Raw genomic sequence first — 26,042 nt, forward strand, 5'->3', positions numbered from 1 at the left:
TGTGCGTCTCCAAATCCATGCAGGTTGTCCTCCAATAGCAGCCCCAGACGCTTGCAAAGCTTGACATGGCACCCTCCTACTGTGCTGTGTATATTCGGATTCGGTGACGTTTCGCGCCGGCGGGTCCGATGAATGGTCCGAGTGGGCTCATATGTCGATTTCTCGGATGGACATTCTCGCAGCAATACTCGGTCATGTTCGACTCTTCTCGAATCTGCGTTTCGGCCCAAACTGACTCGGCCGAGTCTGCCGAAGGTGGCCTGTGATGAGCCAGACGGTACGTTCTCCATCAAAATCAAAAGGTGGGTGGCTGACTAAATTGAATTAGTTTTCCTCCTTGGGTGCTCCTCCATGTTTTGCACAAGGTTGTTCATCTGAGCCATTTTTCGTCTATTGTCTTCCTTTAGTCGATCTCCAAGCATTCGATCTTCGGCAGTTGCTTAGATCCCGGGGTGCAGGAAAAGAACCTCGCAGATGGTCGCGACTACCAGTACCCAGTACACTTTGATCTAACCGCCGCGTGACTAGCTGTTGCGCTTTGTCCTGCGGAGTCGGCACGATTTCGGTCCATTCCAAAAAAGCGAGAGCGAGACTCTCGAAGCAATAGGTATGTGGAAAATGTGTGGACATTGATCCTCTGAGTATACTACAACTACCGTTTCTGCGTCAGGCTGTATGCCAGCAACATACTGCCCTCAACCTTGCGCTTGTTGCTCTTCTTGCGCCCGTTGCGCCTGCTGTTCCTCATACTCATCGACAATATCCCGGCATCGATCGATCATCTTCCAGCCATATTCTACTCTGATAGTGGCCCAATTGTCCCACAACCAGTCCCGGCCTCTGTCTGTGGCACACCACCATATGTGCTCTGCCACCGATGGCTCCATGTATGACGAACGTCGACGTTCGACGTACTTTGGCCTTGGCTCCGGTATCGTGGATGGCTGGGGAACCCTGTTCTGAAGTCGGTTGAGCTCGCGGAACATTCGGTCCCTGCACGGGGAGCCGTCTTCTTCTCCCGGCATCGCGTCCCAGAAGTCTTCGTCGCTCGATTCTTCCTCTTCCTCGTCCCCGTCCTCCTGCCCCTGATTCCAGTCTTCGCTATCAATCACATCTCCTTGCTGAGATCCTTCACTCCCACTGTATGCAGATTCTGCTCCGTTACCGTTGTTGTCTTCATCGTCACCATTGTCCCAAGGGTTTTGTCTACCCTCTTCGTCCTGTCCGTCTTCTTCATCCGACACGCGCTCGGTATCAGTATCAGGGGAGGACACCCCATCTTGACCCTGGCCTGTGCGGTTCGCCTGAGCTATCGCAGCTTGCCTTTCATATGCTTGTAAGGCCGCTTCATAATCAACATCCAACGGGTCTCCGCTCCCCTGAGTATCGTCTCCGAGCTCCTCCTCTGAGCGATTCTCTTCGGCAGCAACTTGCCTTGCATATACAAATAGCATCGAGCGGTGATCACCCTCCACCGACGTTGCGTCGTCTTGGTCATCGTCTTCCGTCTCTTGCCCCGAGTCACTCTCCTCAGAAGCTTGCCCTTCATATTCACGTAAGAGCCATTCGAAATCGTCCTCTATCGAGGTCGAGTTCCCTTGGACATTGTTTTCGGGCTCTTGTCCTGTGTGACTCGCTTCGGCAGCAACCTGCCTCTCATGTTCCAGTAAGAGCGCTTCGATATCGTCCTCTAGCGGGTCTGCGCTGTTTTCGGGCTGCTGTCAGGAGTGGATCGCATCGGCAGCAAGCTGCCTTTCGTATGCGGCTAGGGTCGTGGCGAAATCGTCCTCTACCGAGTCCGTGTTCCCTTGGGCATTGTCTTCCGTCTCTTGCCCTGTCTGACTGGCTTCAGCAGCAACCTGCCTCTCGTGTTCGAGCAAGAGCGCTTCGATATCGTACTCCACCGGGTCTGCGCTCCCTTGGGCATTGTTTTCGGGCTGTTGTCCTGAGTGGATCGCATCGGCAGCAAGCTGCCTTTCGTATGCGGCTAGGGTCGCGGCGAAATCCCCCTCTACCGGGTTTGCGTTCCCTGGAGCAATCTCTCTGGACTCGTGGTCTGTGACTGTACGTTCAGTGAGGGCGTCCTCAATTGGAGGGGTTTGGCTGTCTGTTTCTCCTTGGTTATGGATGCCTCTCTCCTCCTGGGCAGGAGTGCCTTGGCCCGTGATGCTGCCGCTTCCTTGGACGTCGGCATCACCCTCACCCCTTGAAACGATGTCTGGAGATTTTTGATCCTTCTCATCTGCACTGTCCTGAGGTTGTGTTCCTCTTGGTTGAACATCGCCATCCTGAAGGCCCTGGGGACTGGGATTGATTGGGGCTGTCGGGTTCACCACCGGCAGAGGTAAATGCCGTCTTATAGCCTGCTCCAACGCGCTCCCCAAAAGAGTTTTGAGCTGAGAAGTGTTGCACTGGGAAAAGGGAGACCGCATTGACAATCTCTTTCGATCAGTGCCTGTATACTGAGTGGCTCGGTGGAATTCGGGTACGCCAGTGGTTTCGTTTCCGGGAAGCAGTGGGTCGTCCTCCCGGTTTCTCTTAACACCGCACACGTGTTGACGGCGTTTCTCTTCCAGGTCCGCCACATGATGGATATTCAAACCAGGAATCGCTGACTGAGCGAAGTGTCCTTCATTCGGCTGGGGCTCGAATGTCGACTGAATCGCAGGTTGATTGCTAACCGTCTGGGGAACTTCAGACGTTCCACTTCTGTTGAATTCGAGCAACGCGGCTAGGTGTCTCGCCAACATGAACTCTTCGTTCGTTAGCACCGAACGCATTTGAGACTCCCGCCAGCGGTATGGGTCGGGAGCTCCTGGGTCGTCTTCCTCAACGTCCTCAACGTACAGGCCAACCGGACGCGCGGGCTCATATCCTGGCACTCCCGTGGCGACCTCTTCTTGTTGCACGGTCGGTTGCACTGGCCAAAATTGACCCTGAGGTGCTGCTAGTTCAGCTAGAACTTGATGCAATGCCCAAGATTGACCCTGAGGTGCTTCTGGTCCAACTGGAACTTGATGCGCAGCGCCGTCATGTTCATAGTCCATTTCGGCGGCATCCTGCTCTAATGATAAGTCTCTCATGGCGGTTGACAGCATGTCATCTACGCTCTTTTGTTGTGGCTCGAATTGCATGGGTTCTGGTTCTGGTTCCGGCGCATCTTCAGTCAAGTCCATGAGATCTGGGTCCATTTGACCGGTGACAACAGGGGGATCCACAGATCCTCGCGCGCTCTCTGCCAAAACCCGCGCTTGATCCTCCTCTGACATGAGGCTGAATGACTGTAAAGACCTCAGGAAAGCAGAATCAAATCCAGATCCACCCAGGGGTTGCCCTTGGTCCCCAGCGAACGCAGACACGACTGGGGTTGGCTGCTCATTCGACACCTGAATGCCAGTGGCCGCTGCGCCTTGCGCATCTACAACCATGGAATCTCGCAATACTGCGGGCGCCTCATCTGAGCGGAAATGGCACGTTTGGCTCACCACTGATCCGTCGGACTCCGTTGCAAAGGTGACTCCACGGACGCGCTCGCTCCGGGAGGGCGTCACTCCTGCTTCTTGAGTCTGGGTCCGAAGTCCACCGGGACGACGTACGCCTGTGCCGGGGGACTGATGGACGTCCCTCTGCGTAGATGGACTTGTGACGGGGCTATCGGAATCGAACAAGCCGCCAAAGTCAGCAGTGCCAGTGGCGATGGAGTCGCCGCGGACTCCAGATGCATCGTCAGTGCGCTGAGCAGAAGCCTCGTTCGATTGTTGACGATGTTCCTCTGGGGCATCAATCCCAGACACGCTCGAGGACAGTGGTCCTTCATTGCCGCCATTGTCACGCTTGGCTTCGCCCTCGAGGGGCTGTTCTGCATCCGCAACCATTTCGAGGATGCCTGTCGATGGTGTAGAGGTAGGTCGATTGTCGTCCTCATCTTCGGCATCTTCCACCATCGCACGTGGAGGAATATCTTTTTCCTTTCCCACACGATTCTGGGAATCATCATCCTCGGCCTTCTCTTCGTTCTCCGCTGGATTTGACGTGATGGGTGCGCTGGCTGACGAAAAAGCAGGCCCAGAAGATCTCGTGATGCTCTCCTCCTCTGTAAAAGTGGAAGGAAAAGTAGCGGCCGAACCTTGTTCTTCCTGTGATGGAGGAATAGAATCTAGATTGGGCTCCAAGAGAGGCGGAGTCTCTGTCGAAGTTCTACCATCGCGAAGCTCAGTCGAAACGAATTCCGGTCCCACAAGGTCATTCTCGTTGGAGGTGATCGGCCTGAGCGGGCTGTTTGAGGATTTTTCCTCCTGGGGTTCGTCCAATATGGGAATGTGTTTTGAAGGAGACGCTGCGCTCAAATCTTCATGCCCATTGACGTCGTCCAATCCGAGCTGGCTTTGTGAAGATGCGCCATCGTGCGATTCGGTTTCATGCTCGTTGGTGGTATTCGACCCAAGTTGGATGTTTGGAGATTCTTTCTCACCCAGTTCTTCAACCACAGGAATGTCACCTGGAGTCGAAACAACGCTCGACTCTGTTTGCGGAGAAGGCACTTTCTCGGACACGACATCATTATCCGATCCTGGTTTTTCTGTGACCATGCGAGCCGGTTGAGGTTGGCTAGAACGCCTATCTGGTCCGCCCATCGCGTACAGGCTGTCAGCCTCAGCAGAGAATTCTGCCTGCCTTGAAGCTCTCTCGGCGAGCTGTTGTCGCTGCCGCTCACCCGGATTTCTAGCACCAGTTAGTATCGACAATCTCGCCCGAGGGTCACGCCTGGTGAAAGGTCGATCCGCTAGATGTTCAACCACGTCCCTCGGGCGGATCGGATTCGATACGACCGGTAAGCTGTCGGATTGCGACGGTTCGCCCGCTAAGTCTGGTGGTAGCGGATCCTTCGAGGCGAATGGGGGTGAGAGGAGGCCGTCTTCTTTATCGTGTGCTGGAGTGTCAACAGGGCCTGCCTGTTCGGCCGGCTTCTCTGCCTCGGTGGAGTTGATGAGAGTTCCAACGCCATCGTTCTCGGAAGTCTCTGGTAGAGACGGCGTTACTTGAGTGGCGGGAGTTGGATCCAGTGGTGCATCCGTCGATGAGTCGAGGGAAACCACTACTTCGTCAACAGGCAGTGCTTCAGGGGCCTCTTCGATGGCAATGTCCGAACCTTCGTCTCCTTCTACATTCCACCTTATGAATCTGACTAGGTTGTCTCGCAGATAAAGGAGGACGACAGGAGCATAGCGGCACAACAATATGAAGGCCGTCGTCGCCGCCGCAGCAGCGGCGCGGCACAACCATGTGAGGACTGTCGCCGTCGTGGCAGCAGCGGCACGGCACAACCATAGGCCTCTCTTCCCTGCGGCAGGACCATAGCGGCGCAAGAATATGAGGCATATCATCGCCGCGATAGGACCAAGTTTGATCAAGAGTGGAATGCCGAGCAGAATAAACGCAGCCAGTGCTGGATGGGTAGGTATCAGTCTCAGGAAAGGGACGAGCGCCTTGTTCAGGAAGTTGTGGACAGCGAAGAACGTCTGTCTGGCAAACTCAATGATAAGCTCCATTGTGCTGTGTACATGGGTAATCATGTTCGCCATGCTTGAAGCAAGGCTCCGCCAGACAGAGGGTTCGTTGTCAGATGGCGATGGAAGCTCTTCAACGTCGATACCCATGGAAATGTTGCCAGCCTCACAGGTGTCCCGATCGATCCGTTCATGAGGAAGGCAAATATCTTCCCTCACAATAACAGAGGGACTGGGATTTCTGTTGGTGAGGTCGCCGAGTCGCAAGTCAACAATCTCTTCCATATAGATGATTGTGCCATTGGTCCATGCTTGGACAGAGAAGAATCGTGTCATGGGTACAGTCGAAGGGTGCGTCGGTCGAAGAATCACATCTCGGCTGCCTTTCGACACAACTGTCTTGACAACACTGGGGCCAACAGAGGCCGGGGCCTCTGCCGCTCTTTTGTTTCTGAGGAGGTGCCAACCGAGAACACTTGCCATGGTAACGGCGCCAGCTGCGCCAACAAAGAGTTCGATTTCTTGGGTGGTGATGCGAGGAATGGCTGCGACATTGGCGACGAGCCAGAGCGAGAGAAGGAGTGTCCACTTGAAGGACAGCATGGTCAAGGTATTCAAGGTATTTATCTGAGGCTGTTCGCTGGTCTCGGGAGATGAGGTGACCTCTGGGTCGGGGTGGATCGAGAAGGCGTTGGGTTTAGCGAGGAAAAACGCGATTCGAGAGGCAGTTGTAAGTGTGATCTTTTGTTGTGAAGAAGCAAATGGGCATGGCTGAGTTTTATCGACAGATTGGAGGCAGTGAATCAGCGGGAGAGGCAGTTGCAAGCGCTACTGGTTTGTACCGTCTGAATGCTGGACCATATGCGAACACAATGACAACTTGTTAAGGCAGTTCTATGACTGACAGAGGTGAAGAGAGCAGCGGAAATTAACTGACTGTGGTCTGTGTCTATGCAATAGAAGCGATTAAGCTGGGATCTCGAATGAATACAGAATATATATCTCTAGACAGAGTCGCGAGGCTGAAGAAATCAAGGAGGTGGAAAACAAGTTGCATATTCTTCTTCTCTTGCTTGCGTCGCAAACTACGAACTTCACGTCTTATTGAGTTGCATCAAACAGCGGGTTGCTATTCCCAGCGCTTCTATGTATAGGAGACAATGATCTTTCATCCTGGTGGGTTGTGAGCGTTTGTTACAGACCCGGTTGTGCTTTGTCGCTGAACCACAGCCTTGTCCATGATTGTCCCTGCGACAAAGACAGCCTTGTTTGCCCCGGCCAATCACAGCGATAGGGTATAAGCAGGACCGTACAATACGAGTAGAGTGGATCCTCTATAGGGAGCTGTGTCAAATGACATACAGTACCTAGTATTATTCAATGAAAAGTTGCGGTCATTTTGGTCATTTTGGTCATTTGAAGATCCCCATGACATCACCACCATGTCCTTGCCACAAGCTGCGAATTTCAGGCACATCCGTGCTCGGTGCGTGGTTGCCTCACTGTTCAGCTCTTGACATGTGCGACAGAACCGATTTCGAAAAGGGTAATCTTGTCCTCAAAACCTGTTTTTGATAGAACCCCTCCCCTCGTGGCAACGGGGTCGGGCGTTGTGGCGTACTGGGAAAAGAGTTCCCACCTGGCCCTGGAAATATATTCCTATCCAATTCCACGACTGCACCATCCTTTCCTTTCAACCTCTTCCCACCCTCATATATTCGTTTTCAGGCTGTGAAGACACACTCATACCTCCTGCCAACACCAACATTTGAGCTCAAAAGGACTCTACCTGTAGGCATCTTCTTTCGCTGACCGGACGCAAAAAAAAACCCCCCCCCAAAAAAATGTCGGACGACGCTGGATTCTTCAAACGCACGTCCGAGGCTGTCGCCAATGCCGGAGCCTCTGTTGCTGGCGCGGTTTCCGGTTCCCTGTCCCTGGGCGCCTCGGCCAGCCACAAGAAAACAACGACGACAAAGACAAAGACCACCCTTCCGACAGCAGAGCAACAGCAATACATTGTCGCGAATGGAGGAGCGGGGCAGCCTGCTCAAGGACGCATCACTAGTGGTGGAGTGGGCGAGCAGAAGAGGATCACGTCAAAGGAGGCTGATGCTTTGTACCAGGAGCGCATGGAGGACGAGTATGCAAAGAGGGAGGGCGGCGCTTGAACACAGATTAGAGAGCGTTGGGAGCACAGGTTTGTTGGCGTTTGCCAGAGACTTTGCCAAAAGGGCGAGAGGACGTCTGTTGTTGACTATTTCTCCTGCGATCGGATTATAAACCGGGGGAGGACACACAGGCACCGTCAACTCAAGATGACTTGTATTTCGACGTGCTGGGCTTTGGAGAGGATTCCATACCTCCATAACTTCTGGATCGTTGAATGTTGACTCTCGCACATGCAAAACATCCCCCACTGCAGAGTGACATCATTTTCTAGACGCTGGGAAAATCTTCGGCAGATTCGGACCACGAGATCCCAAATGCACTTGGAGATCTCGCGTGTTTCTTCACAATAGTAAAATGACAAAAGTGCGGTATCTATACAGAGTATAAGTACACGGTCACTCACTCTCTGTATCCCACCATGGCTCCGGACGTCTCGAAAGCTCTGGAACTGATAGACGCAGCACACAGAGAGGACCCGAACACGGTCGACGTCAACGGCGATAAAATCCCCTACGAGCTACACTATGCTCAGAAAATGACACGCTACCTCAACCTCCACACGCCGAACGCGGGCCCCTTGCTCGCCACGGCCGCCCGTGCCCAGCATTTCCGCCGTTGGGAAGTGCCGCGAGACAGCTACCCGCGCACCAAAGCCGGGTACTTTGCGTGGCGCACGTTCCTGAAGAACCGGCAGGCCGAGCAAGTCAGGCAGATCTGCCTGGAGTGCTCGTACACGGAGGAGGAAGCCGGCAAGGTGGCAGCGCTGATCGCAAAGGAGGATCTTAAAAAGGGGGAAGGTAAGGGCGACGCCGACGCGCAGGTCATTGAGGATGTCGCGTGCCTGGTGTTTCTGGATGACCAGTTTGACGACTTCGAAAAGGGCCACGATGAAGAGAAGATCATTGGCATATTGCAGAAGACGTGGGTGAAGATGGGCCAGAGGGGGCAAGAGTTGGCGCTCGCCATGGATCTGAGTGAGAGGGCAAAGGAGATGATAGGCAAGGCTCTGGCGGGTTGATGGGAGAAGGAGGGGGGTCATATTGTACTTTGTCTGATCAACAGCAGCCAGGCGTCGATAGGTCTGCACCTTCCTGGTATGGGTGTGGGAGTGAATTCCCTCGTCTACACACCTCCATTGCCTCCGCAGTCCTGTGTTACACCCCAGTCCAAAACTCCCAGTCTTCCTCACAAGCCTCGATCGGGCAAGACACGGATATTGTGTACAGCGCCCTGCGTCGTGGGACGTTTCCAGAGCGCTGTGTCCAATTAGCCCACCATTGCTTCCCGTCCCACACAAGTTGGCGGCGAGGCGGGTAAAGATCGGTCTTTACAAAGTCCAGGTTGAACGTGGTGGTTTGTGGGAAACTGCGGGCCTCCACAAACCCCGCGATATACCGCCACGTCCGTCTTATATGAACGAAGCACCAAAACCCTCTGAATCTCTGTCAACTGATAGTTTTGCACTCCTTGATACCAGCGCAATACTACTCGCAAGCCAGAAATGTCTCCCTATGTGAAGATTGACTGTCACTCCCACTACCTGCCTGCGTAAGTTCAATTCATTCTCGGGAGGCGCCCGAAGCGAGTCGAGTCGAGTCCTCCTAATCTGATTTCCTCAGGGAATACCGCAAGGCTCTTGCTGAAAATGGCCACAAGAACCCTGATGGCATGCCAGCGATTCCGGTACGTCTGCAGAGCCCCCGATCAATCTGCCCAAGAGGCTAGCTAATGGCTGTGATCAGGAATGGAGCGAAGAGAGTCACCTTACAATGATGAAATCGATCAACGTGACGAAGTCGATTCTCAGCATCAGCACACCGGGAGTCCACCTCAAGGCAGGCGACGACGCGCTTGCCCGAAAACTGGCCAGACACGTCAACGAGGTCGGGGCGGATCTGAAGAAGCGAATGCCCGACCAATTTGGCTTCTTCGCCTCTCTCCCCTTGCCCGACGTCGAAGGCAGCCTGCAAGAGATCTCCTATGCCATGGACCACCTCAACGCCGACGGGTTTGTTGTGCTCACCAACTTTCACGGGACGTATCTCGGACACAAGGACTTTGACGCCGTCTTCGACGAGTTGAACAGGAGAAAAGCCGTCGTCTTCATCCATCCTACCACCCCTTGCCTGTCGTCGGGAACTGCAGCGACGCCACTCCCTCAGTTCCCGAGACCGATGTTTGAGTTCCTGTTTGACAGTGCTCGCGCCGTCATCAATCTGTTCCTGACTGGCACCGTGAAGCGGTGTCCCGACATCACCTTCCATATGTCACACGTCGGAGGCGCGTTCCCACCCCTGATCAACCGGTTCTCGAGCGTCGCCGAGGTCATGAAGCTGGGAGGATCTGCCAACGAGGTCACTCCAGCATGGGTCAAGGAGAGGCTCAACAAACAATTCTACTTCGACACGGCGGGATGGGCGTTCCCGGAGCAGGCCAAGGGCCTGCTGGAGTACGTCACCGTCGATAGGATGCTGTTTGGGAGCGATTTTCCTTACACGCCCTTACCGGTGGTCCAAGGCCTGTCCAAGCAGCACGATGAGTATCTGCCCCAGGTGTTTGCCAGTGACGACGACAAGGAGAAATTATGTAGCAGGAACGCTTTGCAGCTCTTCAAAAAGTAACCCAGCAGCAAGCTTTCTTGGAACAAGACGGGAAGGGCATGGGATTATGCTTTACTAGCCGACCATGAGAATCGCGTGGAATCAGCTTTGGCAGCGCCGGGATCTCTCTATCAAGTTCGTTTCTTGCCACGATTTCCTGGGCGGCCTCGCTATGTGGGCGAACCAAGACAGACCCCTTGCTGATCTTTGCTACACAGACCGGGAAGTACTGGGTGATGGATGTCTTTTAGGCACTGGGCTACGCGCTGGGCGTGTGACGAGGCTTAGAGGCATCTCCCTCCTCTTTGATCGGAGAACTAATCCGAAGACGAGGTGCCCCTCTTTGCCTTTTCAGCATTCGCCATGATCGTCATGCTGCTGTCGTCAGATAATGCCAGGTGAAGTCATTGTAGCAAGCGACCGTCAACAATGGACTTGGGGCTGTGCAGGGAGCATTCAGTAGAATATATCTAAGGGTGGTGCATGTTTTCGTGCCACGTCTATTCAGACATTTTGCTAGAAAACGACTCCCTAGCAAAGGCAAATTTTGACAAAAAGAAACAAAGACCATCGCAAAAACTCATCTTGTATAGCAACCTTGTCTACCGCACTTGGTCGGGCCTACCTCTTCGAAAAAAAAATGACCGACAGCCAGACAACAAGCACGACGGGCACCTCAGAAGGTGCTGCATCCTCACACTCAGAACTGTTTGGGCTTCCAGGCCAGAAGAGAGCCTCGACCACCGCCGGCGCCGGAGCAGGATCAGGCATTATCGGAACGAGTGGGCACGCCGGTGCGGCGAACAAGAGTGTCGACCTGGACACAGGAAGCGAGGTTCAGAACACTGGGAGGGTTGCTGGCGTTGCCGAGGGAGGGAAGAGCAGCACCGTCACAGGATCTGGCGGCGAGACTCTCACTCCCAGTCAAGGAAGTGGAGATGTTCGGCCGGCGGGGCAAGAGAAGGGCATCATGGACAAGTTGAATCCATTGAAGTGACGGTGATGGTTAGGTACGTGTAGTTGTGGTAGCTGTGGAGGGAGATGTTGCCTGCGTGGTGGAGGGAGGCAACGCAAATTCTACGATTATTTGAAGAGCAGGCGGGGGGTGCAGTTGGCGTCCAGGGCTTGAAGGAGGGAGCAAGAAGCCATCTATGGCTATCCTGGGCCATGCTTAAGATATTTCTATACCATCATCTTCTTATCCTGACTGCGAGTACAATCTAACGCAGGTCTTACCATTCTCCCCAAATCGGTACAGGCGAGAAGCCCCATGCTCCGGGGCCCGTTTTAACAGCAAGGGAAAGGCGTGGCGGCCCGTCAGGTACTAAAGATGGGCAGAGCGGAGGCGGCGGGACCAGTGAAAATGTCCCAGTCGTGCAGCAGCTTAAGGGGGGAGGTGCCCTTGGAGCCCAGCAAGGTAAAAGGTGGTTGCTGTTCAGGGTTGTTTGGACGCCCGTAAGGCGCTTATAAGCCACCCCAACGGGCAACTTCCACCTGCAGCAGCCGTGCAAAATAACGGGGAAGCCACTAAACCTGGCCCGTTAATCTCAACCTGGCCCATCGTGATCCAACTTCGCACCTCCGCTGCAACTCTGCACAATACCAGTATCCCAAACGCCCAATGTCCAGCTCAACGTGACTCAATCCAATGTTCCACCACCCTTCTCATCCTTAATCAACATTCCTCCTCGCGATCGCTACGTTAGCAGGACCTCTGTCAAGATAAAAAGATCGACTCCCCTTACTCAGTACCGATTCTGTCGCTGCGCGTTGCCTCGTTGAAACAATACTCGACACGACTTCCACATTGGTTGTTTGATTACTTGCTGCGCACTCGCGGCGCCCAATCAGTCACCTTGTCACCTCCGGTCTTTGATCGAGGAGACTCGCCCATCACGGCGTTGTCGAGATTTAACCACTCCTTCGACAACGACGACACTGAACACGAGGACAAGATATACATTGCACCGCCGCCACATTCTCCCAGGTCCGCAGCGTCATCCTCGAGTCCTCCCTCCCCACGACCACCTCCCTTCTCCTCCCTCTACTTTCCATCCGACGCCGAGCTCGACCGCATCAGAGCCACTGTCACCGAGACTCATTGCGACTCGCTCTTAGCCTCTGCCCCGGCACCCTCCTTCGAGGAGGCTCTCGCCGAAGACGAACCCGGGTCTAAGGCTGAGCGCGAGACAAAAGCTGCCCTCCCACAAGACACAAAAGCTCAGTCTTCTTCCGGCAAGGCTGTTGACGACGGAGAGCCGCCACCACCTTATACCGAAGGTTCTAGTCCGTTAGAGTCGTTCTCATACCTCATGGCGGCAGCGGGTGGTGCGGCCAGCATCATCACACAGGTTCAGCAAACAGGCCCACCAATCAACACTTTAGGAGGTGAGTGGCGATGCTCTTGGGAGAAGTGATGGAGACTGACACGATGGGTGTGTAGTAGGCGAGGCCGCAGCTGATGAACACATCACATTGGACTTGAGGTTTGTTTCTTGGCTCACACTGAAAGCCAGCAGACAGAAAGCTGACTGTACCTCAGGGGAACGCATTTCACTCTTTCCCGTGATGAATTGTTGACGCTGCCCGAGTTTGTGCTGCTATCATTATTCCCCAATGGCCTTCTCCCGGATGGCCACATGAACTCGTTTCACGAAGGCGATGTCTACCCGGTTGACGTACGTCCCAATCAAAGCCCCCATCCCATTGTTGTTCTTAGCAATCCTTGTATCTATATCGGAGATGTAACCTATTCTTCACAGTATGACCCAGCCTCCCTTCAGTATATGTTAAATTTCTTCCGAGATGTGGCTCAATCAATACCCTCCACGTCTCCCTCCCCAACAACACCACCAGAACATGACCCCATCTCGATTGAACCCTTACAGGGTTCGACCAAGGATATGCTTCAGGACCGAGCGGGAATCATAGTCTTGAGAGAAGATCTTGACTTTTATGTCATTCCTCCTCGTCCAGACATTGAGCAGCCGGAAATGACAGAGATCAAACGGGCCGCTGGGAAATCCTTACTCAAACAAGACGGAATCTTCTCTGGTCTTAAGCGGAGTGAAGAAGCTGGCACGACAGAGCAACATTTGATTGAAATGCTGACCGCAGGGTATGTTCCACAAACCGATCAGCTCAGATGGAGATGCTGACGCATACAGCGGGTTTAATCACGATGATGCCTGGGGTCATCGAGCTGGAGAACCAAACAAGGCCGTTATCTGCAGCCTGGCTCTCGCGCGGCTACGGACCGATATCAAAGGGGATTTGGCCGGGAGCAATGCTGTGGGCATGGCTCAAAAACTCCTCCTGTTTTGGCGCAAACCGGCTCGGAGATGCTGGTGGGAGGGTGTTGAGCTGAATGATGTGGACGGGGTTGAGGGCAAGTTGAAGGTATGGATTCGAAGAGTGTGGACCCTCGAAATGGTGAGTTACCTCTTTGTTGTGTCAATATACCGTTGTCCTGACATCCTGTTCAGAGCGTGATTGGCCTTCGATGACAGGAGCGCAGTCATTCTTTCGTTGCCGTGTTGGCGTTTTGCATTGAGCGATCAGGAGAAAAAGAAGTTCGGTTTCGAAATATCCATGTGTTAGGGCCTTTGGGAGTATGAAACGGGTGATTGTCGCGACATTGCCTGCACAGCTAGGGTTTGCCCACAAGTAGCTGGGTGAGGCTCCATACAGCCAATATTTGGGTTTCTTCTTACCTCCAGTCACAATCGCCTAGTGCCGTTAGCTTGGTGAAGAAGGATCCCACGTTTGTTCATTTGTAACTTGGGGTAATAAAAAAATATGTACATGTTTCTCCATGAGTGAGACTTGAACAGTGAACTTTCCCTTTGGAACTTCCTTGTTGATTCCCAACCAGCAGCAAAAAGGTAAAGTTGGCTCCGGCGGCTTCTAGTATACCTTCTCCCATTTCCCTCGCAGGTGTTGCGGCTCCTATCCTCTCCCCGGTGGAGAGGGTTAAATCGAGCAATCTTACAACAGCCACGAGGTACTCTGGGACAGGAGAACCATGTGCAAGACCCCTACAGCAAGCTCATGATCCCCCTTTAGAAGGCCCCTCCCACCTAACCCACTAGACCTTTTTCCCAATATTGTAAACAATAGCCCCCCGAACTCGAAGTTGTAGGGGTCTCCAAGTGCTGTTCGAACTTCAAGTTTTTTTTTTTTGGTGTGTGATTTTTCACTTGGTGGGGGGGCTATGTTGCAGGAAATTACGAGGGAATAAATCATATTGATGATTATTTTCATCGGAGTGGGGCCTTGGTGGTGAGTGAATTTCTCGTTCGTACTGAGAGTGAGTATGCTGGGTGCCTTTTGTCTATATATCACTTCAGCCTTGTCTGGGATTAAAAGTGGGGTTGGCATGCCCATGCAAGGCTGAGGGTGATTTAAGGGCTCTAGCTTGGCGAAACAGGTACATGGGGTCCAACAGAGAGAGCTAGTCTTACGAGGAGATTACGATTTGTACCTCGTACAACACTTGAGCTTGGGCTCGATCAACGAGGCCAGGAATGGAGCCTCGACAATATACGAGGTACCTGCGCTTTCCTATCGCTTGTTCATAGTGGACAGGACGGAGCATTTCATCCGCTCCTCCACTTTCGCCGGATGCTAACTATGGGACTTGCAGTGAAGACTGCAGCATATCATCTCGGGCAGGCGGGTAAAAATACTCGGAATATTGAGTGGGAACAGCGACGTATTCAGTGGGAGAAAGGACGATTCCAAGGTCAAGGGCACGAACAGTTCTCCGCATGTTTCACGATGGCGGACACAACGTCTGAGCTAGCCCAGAAAAACTACAAAGACCTAAACAATCCGAAAGCCGGACAAGAAACATGCTTAAACAGTTGCCAGTTTGGGCAAAGATGTGGTCAATGGGGAGGCTGTCTCCACGAAATCAGGGTTATCAAAGCGCGACCTCATGGAGGCCTTTCAGGCCAAGGGCTCAAGAAGGCACCTTCATGGTCAGGGTTGAACACATGATCCAAATTGGACAACGTCTAGGGCATCATCTCATCTTGATGTGACCTCTGCGAACTGGTGATTGAGGAGGTATTGTCAACTACTTTTCCAATTTAAGCTCTTTCCAATATCGGATTAGTGTCTTGGGACTACCGGGGAGTCCCTTGGCTTGGCACTAGACCCGTCTCGGAAGGGATCGAAAGTCGCGACTGCGAACATTTCTTCAAGTCGCCCATTACCGCAGCGCATTGCGACACGCTTTCGCCAATTCCCTTGACACCCTTCTGACGGGCGTGGCGCGTGGAGTCGTTTCTTTCCAAGCCTTGTCGCTGTCGACCATGTCATAGTGTTGTATCACTCGTCCAGCCAACCGCGATGCACCATGGCGCCCGCGCAAGCATATGTGACCAGCTATCCCCCACGAATTCGCCAGTACACCAACACCCTCCTCCAGCCCGTTCTCCAGACCCAAAATGTCGTGCCCGGCGGTCGCACCACCAAACGAGGGACAACCATAATCAACTACGCAGATGATGCCTATGATGAGGACGACTTTGAAGACAGCGAGGGGCCCCGGCGACCGACCGGACTGCGATCGCTACGACGGGAAGAGCTCGAGAAAAAGGAACCGCAGCATGAAAAGGTGGGAAAGGAAATACACGAGCCTGTCGATGTGCAGCCCATTTATCGGGATTGGATAATCAGGAGGACCGTGAGGCCCACGTTAGTGCTGCCCCCTCGACTGTTGAAATCTCACTGTAGTGTTATTGACCAAGTTTTGTTGTGTCGAACAGGACCGATGCCCAGGCACACATCCAGTCGCAACTCCCACTCACCCTTATACCGATACGTATCGACCTCGATGTACCTCCCTACCAGCCTGAAGCGCCTTTCCCCCTGCCACGCACAGGGGACATCGGAGTCAACCCTTCTCTCCCAATGTTCAAGAAACCTGAACCTTTGCCGGGCTACAAGATACGGGATATTTTTCTGTGGAATCTACACGAGAATCTGCTCACTCCGGATGACTTTGCACAGTGTTTTGTCCGCGAACTGGACTTGCCGAACCAAACGGGTCTTGCCATGAACGTCAGTCAGCAAATACGGACCCAATTGGAGGACTACGCGGGTGTTGCCATGCATCCTCTTTTTCACACTCAGCAGAAGAGATCGCAAATGCCTGACACCAACCCTGCTCCAACACCGTCAGCTTTTGTCAATGGAAGCTCTCGTGGCGGCACACCCCGGGCGCACCTGGGGGCTTCCATATCGCGTCCAACCTCTACGACACCGGGAACTCCCGCCATTTCAACACCTCATCCTATTACATTGACCAACGGCGCTTCTATAACAGCAGTCGCTTCTCCGCTACCACCAGAACCCCTGATTGAGCAGCAGGATGACTCTGAAGATCCATTTCTTAATCCGGACGACACGTACCGCTGCATAATTACGCTCTCAATCTACCTCTCCTCGAAACTTTACCAAGACAAATTCGAATGGTCATTGTTACACCCACCGGGTGCTGCAGAGGCATTTGCAAGACAGACTTGCGCAGACATGGGATTGGGCGGCGAATGGGTTATGGCTATCACTCATGCGATCTACGAAGCAGTGTTGCGACTGAAGAAGGAGGCGTGCGAAGGCGGCATGGTCATGATCGGTGGGAACCATTTAAGCGGAGAAATCGACAACCAAGCCGTCCGAGGCGAAGAAGGTGCTGGGTGGAGATACGACATTGACGATTTTGGTGCCGAATGGGAGCCGAAATTCGAGGCTCTGAGTAAAGAAGAGCTTGAGAAGAGAGAGGGTGATCGTGAACGTCAACTGAGGAGATTGCGGAGAGAGACTGCCAAATTCAGCTCCACAGCTGGGATGGTGCCCTCTGCTCGAGAACAGGAAGCACAGCAACGAGGAAGTTACTTTGACTACACCACCATTGGGAGCGCCGGGACAGGAGAGGACACTCCCCTCATGGGACGTGGAGAAAGAAGCAAGAAGAAGCGGCGGTTCCGATCGCTCTCTCCCGTGGCAAAGGCACAGACCCCGGACGCTACTGGAAGCTCTGCTGGTGCTGGCTGGGGAGGCGAAGGCAATCGACTGCAGGAATACGAGAGGCAGAATTGGCGGTGTAAACATTGTCTCATTTGGGGCAGCGCCGTCTGGGCTGTTCGGGATGGACCTATGGGTCCTAGAGTGAGTCCCCTCCTGTTTCCCTTTTGCTTCTGCCTTTGTCTTTCCAACTTGTGATTGCGACTCCTGAACCCCTTTGAGATTTGACGATGCTGACTGGTGATGTTTGAGCAGACACTATGCAACAGTTGCGGGCTGGTCTACGAGCGAGATAAGAAGCTGCCTGTGTGGAATGAGGGATTGCACCGGCATACCTTACCACTCGGCAGGTAGTCGAGTTTGTTGTCTGTGCGGGTTTGAAACGGAACGTCCTTACTCTTTCTCGTCTTTCGTGAGCCTCGATTGAGTCCTCGCGGTGCTTGTGCATTATATTCTGGAGCTGTTCAGGAGTGGGTGGGATCTCGGGTCAGAAAAAGGAAGAGCTGGTCAGGCTACATGCATCGGGGCATTACGGTTTGTTAAATGATCGGACGGGGACTGCGAGGCACGAATATATCAGCCAGTCTTTGGTTGCATATGCAATGTGCCGGAAAGGAATGTAGAACTACCCCAGATTTTCCAGAACGATGCCTCTATTTGGGCGGTCTTGTCTGATGGCTATTACATCAAACAAGAGAAATGAGACTTTTGTGGCCGAATGAGATACTGAACAGCTTACACAGGCACACAGTGTAGTATTAGTGGGTGTCTTTGTATGCGATGACTGTCCTAACGGCGCAGCCTCGTGCAATAAGATAAGATGGCGGATCAGAGATGCACGGAGCGCACGAGGCTGAACTGCGCATCTAGACTCCAGCAGCGAAATAGTTGCCAGATCATGAAACTTGTCAAGTTGCGCAAACACCATCCTCCACCCATTTACGAGTCTTCGACGTGTTCTCTCCATTCTCTGTGCTTACATCTGTCACCTCCGTCCCGACATGCGGTAGTGTTTCCTCTGGTGCCGTCACACTTTTCTCCCTTATTCACCCACCTACATATTCCCCGAGTACCTGTCCCGACGAAGTTGACGTGGAAATGGTATGTTTCTTTTGGTGCCCTTTTTTGTCCCTTGCCGCAGACTGCGCAATTGAGTGAACACACAGCCTGGGGTTCCTCGCTGGACATACAACTCTCCCTCTGTCTAGCTGGTGGTTCTCCGTGTCTTGACGTCGCGAGAAATTGCCATGGCTAAACTAACTTGTGCGCAATAAAACAGGCGCAGGTCATTGCGAACTCGGGCCACGATGATATGATTGTACGTTGCTCTGCCATTCCCTTGTCCACACCCACGATGGATCCTACAATATACTTTGAATGATTGCTTCTACGGCTTCAAGAGATTGGGTTCGGGCGATTGAGGAAAGACGTGGCCAGCTGACGGGATACGGTGGTTGACAGCACGATGCGGTCCTCGACTACTATGGCCGACGACTCGCGACTTGTTCGAGCGACAAGACCATCAAGATCTTTGAGATTGAAGGCGACCAACACCGGTTAACGGAGACGCTGAAAGGGTGAGCCCCCTCCCCCACCCCTTCTGTCAAACACTGGACCCGAGGTTTTTGTTGGCATACACTAACAAAGAGTTTGTGTTTTTTCGATGGCGCATTACAGCCACGAAGGCGCGGTCTGGTGCGTGTCATGGGCGCATCCCAAGTTCGGCACTCTACTGGCCTCGTCGTCGTACGATGGCCGCGTACACATCTACCGCGAAACGCCCTCACAACAGTCCCAGCCGGGCCAACAGTCACAGTCGTCATGGACCCTGGTCTTCACGAGCACATTCCACACCGCCTCGGTCAACATGGTCTCCTGGGCACCACCGGACCTGGGCTGTCTGCTGGCGTGTGCCTCATCGGACGGCAACGTGTCGGTGCTCGAGTTCCGCGACAACCAGTGGGGCCACATCATCTTCCCGGCGCACCCCATGGGCGTGAACGCGGTGAGCTGGGCGCCGTCGGCCCCGCCGGGCGCCATCACGCGGAAAGACCCCGGCACCGCCGCGGCGGGCAGTGGCGGTGGGCTGGTCAAGCGGTTCGTGACGGGCGGGAGCGACAACAACGTCAAGCTGTGGGAGTTGAACCCGCAGAGCGGCACGTACGAGAACGTGCTGGTCCTGCCCAACGGCCACGGCGACTGGGTCCGCGACGTCGCCTGGTCGCCCACCCTGCTCAGCAAGTCGTACATCGCCAGCGCGAGCCAGGACAAGACGGTCAAGATCTGGACCTGCACCAACATGAACTCCGGGCCCGGCAATGTGGGCGACTGGACCCTGGCCAAGACGTTGGAGTTTGACGCCGTCACCTGGCGCGTGAGCTGGAGTCTGAGCGGCAATGTGCTCGCCGTCTCGGGCGGTGACAACAAGGTCACTCTCTGGAAGGAGGATCTGAAAGGGAACTGGGAGATGGTCAGAGAGGTCACCGAGTAGATTGCTGGTGTGCATACCCTACCAAGAGATTTCAAGTATCTGCCACGGTCCGTGTATGCTGTCTACGCTGCACGCTACTCACCGTTCTGGGTTGAGAGGGGACAGCCTCAGCCCGCGATAGAAAATCACGGAAAAAGGAAAAAAGAAAAAAAAAGACTTCCTACCAAATGACGACTTACTGACTGCTTTTCTTCTTTTCTTCTTTCCTTGCTCCTCTCCTGATTCTCTCCTTCGATGAACCGTATATTCCAGATCCCAACCTGGGCTCGTATACAGGACATCCATGACACGGACAGAGGGATATTAATCTACAAGTACAAGTACATGTACAAGTAAAGACTACCTGGTAACTTTCGCACGCCTCCTGACGGATACTGCCCATACTCTTTCGCGTGGAGGGAATGTGATGTATGTCCATACATACATACATATTCCAGCTTCCTACATCCTACAACAAGGCATAGAGTGGACCAACGTATAGGATAGGTCGAGCATGAAACTACGAGAAGGGACACGTAAGACATCAAGACACGGAAAAATGAGAGGAGTCAACCGATTAGCATTATATATATCCCTCTCTCCTCTTACGGACGCAGCGCATACGCTTTCCACTCCTTGTCGACTCGTCTCTTGCCGTCGACATCGCCTTTCCACCCTTGAGCCTGGATGATGGGCTTGGTCGTGACGGACTCGAGCTCTCGAGCCCGTAGATTCGCGTCTTGGATTCTCGCGATACACGTCCCCCGCCCCAGGATCTCCAGTGTCTCGGCGATTCCGGGCCCTTGTCTGCCGCCCAGCAATGCCCAGCGGAGGTAGTGGTACAGCTCCCGTTTCCAGGTCCGCGCGTCAACGGACTCGTCGGGTCCGCTCGCTTCGATGGAGCGGAGGTGCGAGAGGTGCGTGTCTCGGGTCCACGACTCTTCTGGGATCAAAGCCAGCGTTGATGCTGCGACGCGGAGCGGATGGAGGAGCCCGACGTCACTGACTTCCAAGTCGTTTTTCAGGGACACAGGCTCGAAGAACAAGGCGCACTGTTCGGCGAATTGAGACGGGGACCGGTAGTGGAGAGATTCGACCTTCAACAACTGGGCGAGCACATCTCTTAGCTGCCTTTTCTGGGAACCAGAGGCTAGAAACTGCATGATTCTCGCAGCGCCGTACTTGTCCAAAACAGAGACGGCCACATCGCGAATCATTTGCTCAAATTCTTCTCCTCCAGCTAGCACTCGGCGGCGAGCATGTTGCTCCTGCAAAAAGTTCAATTTATCCAGCGAGACAATGGTGTTCCCCTTTGTGATTTTCAGATCAAAAAGGGATTCGAGCTGGGCGAGGTCCATGACGTCCCGTTTCTGGGTGTGAGACCAGCCCAAAAGCGCCGCGAAATTAACGAGGGCCTCCGGAAATATGCCTTGGTCGCGGAATCGTGAGATGTCAGAGTTGAAGTTCCTCTTACTGAGCTTTTGCTTGTTGGCGTCGACCAGCAGTGGGACGTGGGCGTAAGCTGGAGGCGTCCAGTCGAGGGAGTTATAGAGCGCGACATGCAGTGGTGTCGAAGCCATCCATTCGGACCCCCGGACGACGTGAGTGATGTGCATTTCATGGTCATCGCAAACATTTGCCCAGTGGTAAGTAGGGAAGCCATCGGATTTCATCAGAATCGCATCCTCGTATACCGGTTCGTCCACGAGCAATCGTTTGGTCTTTTCGGCCCCGTGGCCTTGGGATTTGCCGTAGACGAGGTCATTATAACGAGGCCACTCGGGCGGAGACAGGAAACGGATAACATGCGCTTCACCGCGGTGGGCTTTCTCTTCCGCCTGAGACGGGGAGAGGCTGTTCAGGCATTTCCTGTCATACCCCAAACTCAATCCCTTTTCGTGGCGGCGGCGATTGAGATCATCGAGACGGTCCGACGTGCAGAAGCAGCGGTATGCCTGTCCCGTCTGTAACAGGCTCTTGACGTGTGTCTTGTACAGCTCGAGTCGTTCAGACTGTCGATATGGGCCGTAAGGTCCTCCTACTTCAGGGCCTTCGTCCCATTGCAGCCCAGCCCACCTCAGATCTCTGTACAACTGGTCCTCCGCACCGGGTATCGTCCTCTTTGCATCGGTGTCCTCGATTCGAAGAAGAAACTGGCCGTTCGTCGCTCGAGCAAGGAGGTAATTGAACAACGCAGTACGGATGGAGCCTAGGTGAAGATTGCCCGTGGGAGAGGGAGCGAACCGAGTTCGAGCTGGTGTTGAGGGCAGCTTTCCTCGTTTTGGGGTGGAATGCGTCGTGGTGCTGCTGTTACTGGTTGGCGCAGTCGAGGCTTTGCGACTCGGGACAAGCGAATGCCCCTTTGCCGCGGTCTGACGGGCACGACATGAATTGCACACCCATCCAGTGACGCGGATGGCAGGCCTCGCCCTCATGGACAACGGGAGAAGACGTTGCAATTGATAGAGAAAGAATGCAAGGTGTGGTAATCAATGTAAAATTCCTAGACTCGAAATCACCAGAAGATTCACGGTCCAACCAGTAGGAAAAGAGGGAAGCAGTCCAAACTCTTCGAATGCTTCTATTCCTCCGCCGTCCGGGTTAATCGTCAGGTATCCATACACATGCAGCCCTATACCTGGTAGTGAATAATAATTGCTTGCGCGCCACCACTGGATCTGTTGAAGATTAGGCCCGACTTTTCGTGCTAGCTCGTGCTGGGTTGAACGAAAACTGCGAAGTCAATCTCCACTCATCTTTCTCACAGAACCTGTCGATTAGTTGTCATCTGCTGGATGCCTCGAAGCGTTTAATTATTTTCCACTTTCCATCAATACCGACATTCTCTGCTTCCCGCACACATCTCTCGATACACACATCTCCCAACAGATTTTGAAACCAAACAATGGACGGCGATACCCCCAACACTGGCGCCGAGATTGATCTCTACGAGATCCTCGGCGTCCCCAGAGATGCCTCTCAAGCCGATATCCGCAAAGCATACAGAAAAGCGGCTCTCGCCAGCCACCCCGACAAAGTGCCTCCCGAGGAGCGAGAAGAGGCAGAAGCCCGTTTCAAAGCCGCCTCCCAGGCTTACGAAATCCTTTACGACGACGAAAAGAGACATCTCTACGATGCCCACGGCATGGCTGCCTTCGATGGGTCCCGCGGCCCCGGGGGCATGGGTGGGGAGGTGAACATGGAAGACATCCTCAACCTGTTCGGCATGGGCGGTGGGATCCCGGGGATGGGCATGCCGGGGATGGGCGGCCGCAAAATGCGACGAAGTCCCGATGAAAATCAGAAATACGAAGTCACCCTAGAAGATTTGTACAAAGGCAAGACTGTCAAGTTCTCTTCCACCAAGAACGTCATCTGTTCGAAATGCAAGGGTAGCGGTGGTGCAGAGAAGGCACAAGCAAAAGAGTGCTCCGCTTGCAAGGGGCAGGGTGTCAAGCAGGTTCTGAGCCAGGTGGGTCCGGGCATGTTGACCCAGCGCATGGTCGAGTGCGGTGCCTGCGAGGGTACAGGGCAGGTTTTCAATCCCAAGGACAAATGCAAGAAATGCAAGGGCAAAAGGGTCACGGAAGAGAAGAAGCAGCTCGAACTCTACATCCCCCGTGGTGCTCGGGAAGGGGATCAAATCAAACTCGAAGGCGAGGCAGATCAGGTCCCCGGGGCGGAGCAGACTGGAGACATTATTTTTCACCTTGTTGAGCAGCCTCACGAGGTGTTCCAGCGCACGGGCAACGATCTCAGCGCAAAGCTCGACATCACCCTCGCCGAGGCGCTGACGGGCTTCCACCGCGTCGTCCTCAAGCACCTCGACGGGCGGGGTATTGAACTGAGGCACCCACAAGAACCAGGCCAGATCCTCCGCCCTGGCGAAGTGCTCAAGATCCACGGTGAAGGCATGCCGCTCAAGAAGTCTGACGCAAAGGGAGATCTCTATCTCGTCGTCGAGATCGCCTTCCCTGAAGATGGCTTCTTCTTGGATAAGCCCGAGGCGTTGGAGCAACTGCAGAAACTCCTCCCTGGCCCGGAGCCACCGATCGAAGCCGAGGAAACCGACGAGGTGAGTTTCGAGGTGGCAGACATTGACGAAATCGGAGGTCAGGAGGCCCAAGGAGCGTGGGAGGATGAAGATGGTCCGCAGGGTGCGCAGTGCCAGACTCAGTAAGCAAAAGATTGGGTTTCCGGGATGTCAACGGGCTGGTTGGACGGACGCGACACGACGTTATGACTCAAAAGACATCCAGAAACAAGGGATGGGGGAAAGCAAAGCATTAGACGGCGTTTTTGATGCAGGGTTCTTGGGGAAAGCATTGTACCGGCGTTGCTCTAGAAATGACGAGTTGGGCTCGCTCCTGAGACGAAGGAAGATCCATACTCTCTGATGTTGTAGAGAGGTTTCTTCATGTCCGTGCTCCCAGGCTCCGATTTGATCTGATTCGGGTTACCGCATTGTTTGATGGTGGTTGATGCTGGGTGGCCGGATCTTCCTGGCTCGAAGGTATTGGATCTATGCAAGCTGAAATATACATCTCCTCTAGGTGACCAAGTCTTAAGAACATGAACGATGCTCCACTTTCTCCAAGCATAAGAGACCTTCCTTTCTGGCCACTGCTCTTTTCCGCATCCTGATCCGCTCCGTTCTCGACCGGCTCGGGCTCGGGCGCTCCTGATGCTCTCTAGCGCCCGCCAAATTTCTTCTTCAGCCTTTCCGGAGTAATTCTGTAACATGTGGGAAACCAACTCTTGAGCTCCTCGCCATCTGTCCCTTCAATCATGCTTGCAGCGGCTTTTGCGCACAAAAAACACAAGACCATTCCATGCCCCTGGAACGAGGCAGCCAAATATAGCCCTTGCTCACCGGGCACAGGTCCTACAAAAGGATAACCGTCGCATGAGAAGCCCATGACGCCAGACCAGATTCGTCGACATCGACCTTCCGGGTTGTCTTTGCCCCAATTCTTCGCGCCAAAGTATCGCTCTGTACATTCCAAGAGATAGTCTGCGCTGTTCTTGTCATAGGTGGTATCATCAGTATTCCCGTATTCGGACGTTCCCTCGTCTTGTGCAACGTGCATACCACCTCCGATCACAATGTCACCCTCAAACTTGGAGCCGGCAGGGCGAGAGATCATGTATTCAAAGCCTTCATCGTAGACAAAGGAGTAGGTAGTTTCTAGTCCCTTTTGAGGCATGCTCTGTCCAGGCCGTTGAGCTGTCACGACTCCCCGCAAAGGGACGATCACACCTTGGAGTTGCGGATAGAGGTGTGCAGTATAGCCATTTGTAGCTAGGACGAGTGTTGTGGCTTTGATATTGCCACGTGGTGTTGAGATGGTCCACTTCCCATCTGCAGTACATTTGGACAAGCTTTTTGCAGGAGTGTTGCATTGAAGGTTAAGTCCCTTTTGCAGAGCGAGCTTTAGTACGCCGATAGTGAACTTGTACGCACTCAGACTCCCTGATTCATACTCAAGCCCTCCAATACTGTTCGGTGCCAGAAATTTCTCTGCCGTCTCCTGGCTGTTGTGGAAAATGTGCTTCGGAGCATTTTCCTTGCCCATCAACTTCTCCATTAGCACGACCGATTCTCGAGCCTTTTCAAATTGCTTCTCGTCGTAAAAGACGTCAATGGTTTGACACCTCACAGAATCGCAGTCGATGTTGTTCTCGCGGGCGAATTTGTGAACCGAGACCATGCAGTTGTATTCTAGGTTGGTGATCTTCATGGCATCTTCTGCCCCCACAGATTGAACATTGTCGAGGAAGGATCGATAGGTAGCTGTCTTAGTGTGACCTCCTTCAAACGGGTCATGTTAGGGAGTGCTCGTGAACCATGAAGGAGAGAGGTCGTCTTATCAGCTGGTAAGAAGGACAAACGTCAAGGAGTACAAGTCGGTTTCTGGTGACTCCAGACCTACCATTTCGACCACTGGCACCACTGGCAGCCTGACGTGCCTCCAGAAGTACAACCTTGAGGGCTGGATTCGATGAAAGCAGATTGTAAGAAATAGAGGCGCCGCTGACTCCTGAGCCGATGATGGCTATGTCGACCTCATCGGGGAGTTCGGCGGTCGTGCGACAATCTGCTATCTCATCGGGTGGATCTTGCCAGTAGCTCTGGATAGGATGATCGCGGGGCAGACCTGGAGGTATACTGGCTCTTTGTTCCATTGGAAGAAGCAGGGAGGACACGATCGAGATCTGAGAGGGCTGGAGAAGAGTCGAGGAAGCTGACAGAGAGTCAGA

At 53.7% G+C, this 26,042-nt stretch overlaps 9 protein-coding genes across 9 annotated transcripts; 6 read left to right on the forward strand and 3 right to left on the reverse strand.

Moving 5' to 3' along the window:
- Window positions 1-695: 695 nt before the first annotated feature.
- On the reverse strand, window positions 696-6,110 carry Z517_10599 (uncharacterized protein; the record flags this gene model as incomplete). The annotated part of the gene is made up of 2 exons (XM_013424208.1): window positions 696-1,715; window positions 1,794-6,110. The coding sequence occupies 2 exons, from the start codon at window positions 6,108-6,110 to the stop codon at window positions 696-698; spliced, it is 5,337 nt and encodes a 1,778-aa protein (XP_013279662.1).
- Window positions 6,111-7,351: 1,241 nt separating this feature from the next.
- On the forward strand, window positions 7,352-7,678 carry Z517_10600 (uncharacterized protein; the record flags this gene model as incomplete). The annotated part of the gene is made up of 1 exon (XM_013424209.1): window positions 7,352-7,678. The coding sequence occupies one exon, from the start codon at window positions 7,352-7,354 to the stop codon at window positions 7,676-7,678; it is 327 nt and encodes a 108-aa protein (XP_013279663.1).
- A 419-nt stretch (window positions 7,679-8,097) lies between these two features.
- Window positions 8,098-8,697, forward strand: Z517_10601 (uncharacterized protein; the record flags this gene model as incomplete). Its single annotated transcript, XM_013424210.1, has 1 exon — window positions 8,098-8,697. One exon carries the CDS (start codon window positions 8,098-8,100, stop codon window positions 8,695-8,697), a length of 600 nt encoding a protein of 199 aa, XP_013279664.1.
- A 483-nt stretch (window positions 8,698-9,180) lies between these two features.
- Z517_10602 (uncharacterized protein) lies at window positions 9,181-10,300 on the forward strand (the record flags this gene model as incomplete). The annotated part of the gene is made up of 3 exons (XM_013424211.1): window positions 9,181-9,227; window positions 9,299-9,362; window positions 9,422-10,300. The coding sequence occupies 3 exons, from the start codon at window positions 9,181-9,183 to the stop codon at window positions 10,298-10,300; spliced, it is 990 nt and encodes a 329-aa protein (XP_013279665.1).
- A 619-nt stretch (window positions 10,301-10,919) lies between these two features.
- On the forward strand, window positions 10,920-13,771 carry Z517_10603 (uncharacterized protein; the record flags this gene model as incomplete). The annotated part of the gene is made up of 6 exons (XM_013424212.1): window positions 10,920-11,219; window positions 11,986-12,667; window positions 12,726-12,765; window positions 12,822-12,957; window positions 13,042-13,397; window positions 13,447-13,771. 6 exons carry the CDS (start codon window positions 10,920-10,922, stop codon window positions 13,769-13,771), a joined length of 1,839 nt encoding a protein of 612 aa, XP_013279666.1.
- Window positions 13,772-15,641: 1,870 nt separating this feature from the next.
- Z517_10604 (uncharacterized protein) lies at window positions 15,642-19,802 on the forward strand (the record flags this gene model as incomplete). The annotated part of the gene is made up of 6 exons (XM_013424213.1): window positions 15,642-15,982; window positions 16,054-17,455; window positions 17,567-17,617; window positions 18,591-18,629; window positions 18,773-18,888; window positions 18,989-19,802. The coding sequence occupies 6 exons, from the start codon at window positions 15,642-15,644 to the stop codon at window positions 19,800-19,802; spliced, it is 2,763 nt and encodes a 920-aa protein (XP_013279667.1).
- A 584-nt stretch (window positions 19,803-20,386) lies between these two features.
- On the reverse strand, window positions 20,387-22,216 carry Z517_10605 (glutamate-tRNA ligase; the record flags this gene model as incomplete). Its single annotated transcript, XM_013424214.1, has 1 exon — window positions 20,387-22,216. The coding sequence occupies one exon, from the start codon at window positions 22,214-22,216 to the stop codon at window positions 20,387-20,389; it is 1,830 nt and encodes a 609-aa protein (XP_013279668.1).
- A 470-nt stretch (window positions 22,217-22,686) lies between these two features.
- On the forward strand, window positions 22,687-23,961 carry Z517_10606 (uncharacterized protein; the record flags this gene model as incomplete). The annotated part of the gene is made up of 1 exon (XM_013424215.1): window positions 22,687-23,961. The coding sequence occupies one exon, from the start codon at window positions 22,687-22,689 to the stop codon at window positions 23,959-23,961; it is 1,275 nt and encodes a 424-aa protein (XP_013279669.1).
- Window positions 23,962-24,472: 511 nt separating this feature from the next.
- On the reverse strand, window positions 24,473-25,967 carry Z517_10607 (uncharacterized protein; the record flags this gene model as incomplete). Its single annotated transcript, XM_013424216.1, has 2 exons — window positions 24,473-25,593; window positions 25,715-25,967. The coding sequence occupies 2 exons, from the start codon at window positions 25,965-25,967 to the stop codon at window positions 24,473-24,475; spliced, it is 1,374 nt and encodes a 457-aa protein (XP_013279670.1).
- Window positions 25,968-26,042: the final 75 nt, after the last annotated feature.

Source organism: Fonsecaea pedrosoi, assembly GCF_000835455.1.
Source record: "Fonsecaea pedrosoi CBS 271.37 unplaced genomic scaffold supercont1.7, whole genome shotgun sequence".
NCBI lineage: Eukaryota > Fungi > Ascomycota > Eurotiomycetes > Chaetothyriales > Herpotrichiellaceae > Fonsecaea > Fonsecaea pedrosoi.